The sequence below is a fragment of the Cariama cristata genome, unplaced genomic scaffold, assembly GCF_000690535.1.
Source record: "Cariama cristata isolate BGI_N322 unplaced genomic scaffold, ASM69053v1 scaffold5610, whole genome shotgun sequence".
In the NCBI taxonomy this organism is placed as follows: Eukaryota; Metazoa; Chordata; class Aves; order Cariamiformes; family Cariamidae; genus Cariama; species Cariama cristata.
Genome location: NW_009592823.1, coordinates 6,888 through 12,681, shown reverse-complemented (window position 1 = coordinate 12,681; position 5,794 = coordinate 6,888). Strand labels below are relative to the sequence as shown.

The window sequence follows — 5,794 nt, the reverse complement described above, 5'->3', positions numbered from 1 at the left end:
GGCAGGAAATGGAAGGATGAAGTGTGCAGCCGGAGCGGTGATGTTCCTTCTCTCCTTGCTTTCCCCTGCAGGAACGTAATCCGCAATGCTAGTTCTCAGGTTGCTCAATGTTGTCGCTCCAGCCTACTTCTTGTGCATCTCCCTAGTGACCTTCGTCCTCCAGATCTTTCTCTTCATCCCCAGCATGTTCAGAGACCCTTCCACCACCCCACTTTTCTCTCCTGCTCTGCTGCATGGGGCCCTCTTCCTCTTCCTCTCAGCTAATGCCCTGGGCAACTACGTGCTTGTGATCCAGAGCTCCCCCGAGGACTTGGGCAAGGGCTTAAACTTGGGCAAAGGAGCCGAAGTGGTGGCGGACTGGCTGGATGGAAGCAGGTCCCCTGGCTCAGCCTTGCCCAGCACTCACTTCTGTAGACTGTGTGCCAGAGTCACCCAGAGGCATGACCACCACTGTTTCTTCACAGGGAACTGCATCGGGAGCAGGAACATGCGAAACTTCATCATGTTCTGCCTCTACACCTCCCTGGCTTGCCTCGACTCACTGGTGGCAGGCATGGCTTACATTTCTGCTGCACTCTCCATGTCCTTTGCAAACCCACTGGCCTTCCTCACTCTTCTGCCTCACTCCATCAGCCAGTTCTTCTCAGGTAAGGACTCATTCCACGGAGATGAGGAGCGTGTTCCTCCTCCAGGGTTCCTGGGGTAGGGGGGGACATCATCTTCCTCAGATAGCTGTGTGTGGGAAGCAGTGGTGGGGAAATGGGTAAGAGGCACAATTGGCTGTGTTCAACAAAGCCCTCTTTGGAGGCTAGAGACAGCCTTTGCTTCACATGAAATAGAGGCTGCGACCCACTCCGGGTTACAGCCACAGCCCTGTTCCTAATGCATTAGGCTATGGCAAAATGCCCCATAACCATCTTGCCGGTGATAGAATACGGCTATCAGTCATGCAGGGAGTGTGTTGCAGTTAGACAGAGGAGAGGGATTTTACTCATTGTACTGCAGGTGAGCGGGATCTTTTCCCTGGGGTCTGTAGGTTTTTGTATCCTACAGGTCTGCAGGTTCCCCATATCCCAGCAGAAATATCCTCTTTCTCTTCATCCAGGTCCACTCACCCCTGCCACTGTCACCCACCTCCTGCCTCCTCAGCACAAACTTAATCACATCTTGCCATCCTTCCAGCACAGGAGAACTGGGGTTCAGACAACAGAAACGAAGGGAGGAGTTAATGTGACATGATTAGCCACCTCTCTTATGACCCCAGTCTGAGACATGAGTCCACAGAGAACCAGGGGAAATTCTCTGTGCTTGCTCTTTGCAAGAGCTCCACACCAAAAGCAAATACCTCTTTCTCCTTGTCCCCATCCCTTACCCTTCCTTCTGCTTCTCCCCTTTTCACCTTTCTCCCTGTCTTTCCATAAATCTCTGGAACCCTTCCCCTTCCCCCTCCTGATTCTGCTCCCATAACTCTTCCTCTGCTCTTGCAGCCTTGCCTCTTCACCTTTCAACACACCCTCAGACTCTCCAACCTCAACCCTTTATCTGTCCAAACCCAAGAGCTAGATAAAACCTGGTGTCAGGGAAGGGACTATGCAGCCTAGACTGTTAGTCTGCCGTGAAAGTGACTGCAGAAAAATGCCATTGCCCCCTCATGCCTCGCACACTTAGATAAGCTTTTGTTAGGCTAAAATAGCTATCCCATATATTTTAGCTTTGCAGTTTCAGCCGAGCTCAGTAGAAGGGACCAGAGTCTGTTTTGGCTCGTGCACCGTCACCAGAAGTGTTGATTATGATCTGAGCGTATCTGGGGATACAGGAGCCAGAGAGGCCCCAGCTTGCTTTTCGAATTCCAGGCTGGGTTTGCAGGGTTCCCATCTGAAAACAAACAAATATCTCTCTACTTGGCAAATTAGCAGATTTGTCATGGTAATCACTGAGAGACAATAAACATGAAATCCTGCCATGACATTTTTATGGAGTCATTTTTCCAAGTAGAAAAATTTTTGTAAATAATGTTGCACGAGCTTCACTGGCATTAAAAATTCTGGGAATGATTTTCCCCTGTGCCTAAGCTCTGCTCAGCACAGCAGCCTGGAAGGGGGAGCAGGGATGTGGGAGGAGATTATAAAGGAATTAGTTCTCCCTCTCTGGCTCTGGGGGCTCATCTGCACTGAGCTGGGTCCTGGCATATGTTTGAAGAGCCACTGAAGTGCCCCAGCTCTGGTGTCAGCAACCGCAGTGCCAAAGACAGCACATGGGCAGTGGTTGAGTGGGACGCAATGGGGCTGAGCGCAGGGCTGGAGGCTGGGAGCCAGAAGGCTCTCGAGAGGCAGCAGCTCCCAGCACCTCCCCCCGAACCTCCAGCTCAGCCAGGGTGAGAACTGCTGCCTCACACAGCAATACATGGGCACACGGTGTCTTGGTTGCTTGGGAGGAAGGGCCTACTGGGTTTCTACCAGCACATTTAACCTCCAGTTCAGGAAAGAAAAACACAGCCTGCAATAGCTACCTGGAAGGGTTGTCCACCCAGTATTTTTCAGCTAACATAACGATTACTTAAGAGTTGTTGTAGGATCCAAACAGAGCATTGCTATAGCAGGGAAAAAACTTTACCTTTCCTCTTCTCTCTCATGCCCTCCGCACTTTAGGAGGATAAAGGGTGAATCAGCTGGTCTTATGTCAAATGAGTGTTCCCTGCTTTCATGCTGGGAAAATTTTCAATTGACTCGTTCTGCCCAGACTGTGCTTGGGCATGGATTTCAGAATCTAACCCAGAGTCTATAATTTCAGCCTGTGATTCAGCTTTTCTGGCATAGATAATGTATGGCAATAAGCTTGAGATCATACCAGGTCAGTTAGTTAGAGCAAAAGTGAATCTGAGACTAAGACGGACTGTGGTGATAAGGGACAAATGGAGAGCACTTTTGTAAACACAGGTTAGATTGAATCTAGAAAAGAAATTATAGAAAATGCTTTATGTAGGTAACCTGAAGAAAAGGTTAAAAAAAAATTATGTATCTGGAAAGCATGGCTCAGAGATACTTAATATTTTCAAGGGGAAACAGGGGTAATTACTTTCTTGATGTTGAATTTCAGCAGCTCATAGAAATAAAGCTTACAGCCACCTTGCAAAGGCTCTAAAGAAAACAGCTATCTTTCTCCATATGCCATTCGAATATCAGCTGTAGGAAAGAACAAATGTCTGTCACACTCTGGTCCAGTAAAAGAGGGGCAGAGAAGCCCGTATTTGGCTCTGGGCTTCCTATCTGATAGATTAAGTTATTCTGACAGAATTGGTATGAGGATTTGTCATCATCCTAAGGGGCTTGTTCTTGCCTTGCTGTATTGCATACGAAACCCCCACTGAGCTGAATGGGATCTAATGAGAAGGGAAAGATGACGTTGCATTTAGGAAGAGAACTGAATGACTCCTGTGCCTTTTTCAAGTGAGGACAATCTCTGAAAGCTCAAGGCTGTAGTCAGTGTCCTTACAAATCATCCTCAGAGGGGGCTGCTGGCTGAGCCCAAAGCTTGATATGATTGTGACAGGTCAGCCCCAGTCTCTCACTTACAGCACTGGCAGGTGGAGAAGCCAGGATTCACAGACTGCAAAACCAGATGACACCACCTAATCCAGCCTTCTGTGTAACAGAAGCAAGAGACTCTTGTCCAGCCACCCTTGCATTGAACTTAAAACCTGAAGCAGCCACGTACTTGTTCTAGGCAGCATACCTCTACTGTCCATGCAATCCCTGCTCCAGCAGAATTGCTCTTGCAGGGGCTTAGAGCGACCAGAGCTTCCACCTGCCTGAGTTTGTCTGCCCCATGGTCTTCCAGAGGGATGGAAGCATGTGAGGGCTTTTTCATTTCTAAACCTCGCAGGAATGAGTGAAAAACCTGAAGCAGCCACGTACTTGTTCTAGGCAGCATACCTCTACTGTCCATGCAATCCCTGCTCCAGCAGAATTGCTCTTGCAGGGGCTTAGAGCGACCAGAGCTTCCACCTGCCTGAGTTTGTCTGCCCCATGGTCTTCCAGAGGGATGGAAGCATGTGAGGGCTTTTTCATTTCTAAACCTCGCAGGAATGAGTGAGAGGATATCGGCTCTTTATGCCAGTATTGACATACATTTAATTTTCTTTGTGTGTCTGTGTGCAAATATGTGTGCTTAATAATATACACAAAATACATGTGTACACATTCATATGCACATGCAGAGAATACTATTTTCATGGATTTAGAACTGCCTATGCACTGAAAGGTCACTCAGTGATACCTGCTATTCTACTAGTATTTTCCAGAAGGAGTTCTAAAATCATTGTAGAGGAAAGGGCCCACAGAATATTTTTATTTAAATATATTCAACATAAATATATACTACAATATATAGTGCTGAATTAGGAGCTTCAGACCTACAAAGTATTTTGAGTATTCTAGCAGTAGCTTTAAAAAAGGAATTTGGATTGTATTTTGGAAAGTTTTCTGTTTCTGTTTCTTGCATTCATATGAAAACTGCCTTTGCCCAATGGTAGGAAAGTCATTACTGATTTATTTTTCCTTTTCAACTTTTTTTTTCTAATGTATGTATACGCATATAGTGATGAAAGAGAGAGAGAGAGAAATCCCAAATCTTTCCGCCTAGTATTAATGCACACAGTAAGGTTTCTGGAAGCATCTACGTGCTATAGGACCCACATCTCTTTTCAAAAGGAACCTAGAAATCTTAGATTCACTGTGATGAGCAGGTAGAACCTTAAATAAATTAACCATTCTTCAAAATAGTGCTGAAGTCTTACAGACATGTTTCACTTCTGGCTGAATATGCCCCTGTATTCTAGATCCTCACATGAAAAGCAAAGGGAGAAGCATACAGAGACCATTATCATGTTAGTATTTCCCCAGCAGGGTCCATCGCATCAGACACTACAAAGGAAACACTTTCATATAGTTAGAGCAACCAGCCTGTCTCCCTCCTAACTCCCCACTTGTGGTCAGAGAATACAGGCAGCCGGTGGGTGCTCAGGGCCAAGTGTTACGCTGGCATGTGAGATGTCTAAACTCTTTCTTTCATTGTCCTCCCTCCCCCCGACTCTTGGTCTGCAGGAGCTCTCCTTAGCTCTGAGATGTTTGTCATCCTCATGCTCTACCTCTGGCTTGGGATCGGACTGGCCTGCGCTGGCTTCTGCTGCCACCAAATGCTGCTGATTCTGCGTGGGCAGACGCGGTACCAGGTGCGGAAGGGGATGGTGGTAAGAGCCCGGCCCTGGAGGGAGAACCTGCAAGAGGTCTTTGGCAAGAGGTGGCTGCTAGGACTTCTCATCCCTGTGCTGAACGTGGGAAGTGACTACCGTAGGCAGAAAGAGAAATAAAATCCCTGGGCGTATGTGAGCATCCCATGCACACACCACCTCCCTTGTTCTCTCCCACTGTCTCCTGGATCACTAAACAGCTGGGCTACTCCATCTCTTGGGATTGCAGCCTCTGTGGGAGGAAAGGGCTGGCTATCAAACAGAATAAATTTAGCATATTAATAAGGAGATCACAAACCATGTAGATGAAGAGATACTGCAGCTTAGTAGTCACATCACTGCACCTGCGTATGTGGCAACAGTTTTTGAACTAGCAGAAAAATTAGTCAGACCCTCCTGTGGCTCCCTGCCTGACTCCCCCAGCCCCCAGCCCCATTAGCCACCCTATATAGTCCCTACTGAACTGCAGCTGGAGCTTTCAGAGAGCCTGGGCTGTTGTGGTAGACTGCAAAAATGGTGTCGGTCCCTTGGGAGGGTTTTGCAGGG

General features: G+C 47.5%; 1 protein-coding gene across 1 annotated transcript; it reads left to right on the top strand.

Moving 5' to 3' along the window:
* Positions 1–85: 85 nt before the first annotated feature.
* On the top strand, positions 86–5,569 carry ZDHHC22 (zinc finger, DHHC-type containing 22). The gene is made up of 2 exons (XM_009696381.1): positions 86–647; positions 5,103–5,569. The coding sequence occupies exons 1-2, from the start codon at positions 86–88 to the stop codon at positions 5,366–5,368; spliced, it is 828 nt and encodes a 275-aa protein (XP_009694683.1). The 3' UTR covers positions 5,369–5,569.
* Positions 5,570–5,794: the final 225 nt, after the last annotated feature.

Excerpts from the sequence above, each read along its gene's own strand:
- ZDHHC22 (XM_009696381.1), top strand. The coding sequence starts at position 86 with ATGCTAGTTCTCAGGTTGCTCAATGTTGTCGCTCCAGCCTACTTCTTG. Across the intron at positions 648-5,102 it reads CATCAGCCAGTTCTTCTCAG|GAGCTCTCCTTAGCTCTGAG; the intron begins GTAAGGACTCAT and ends CTTGGTCTGCAG.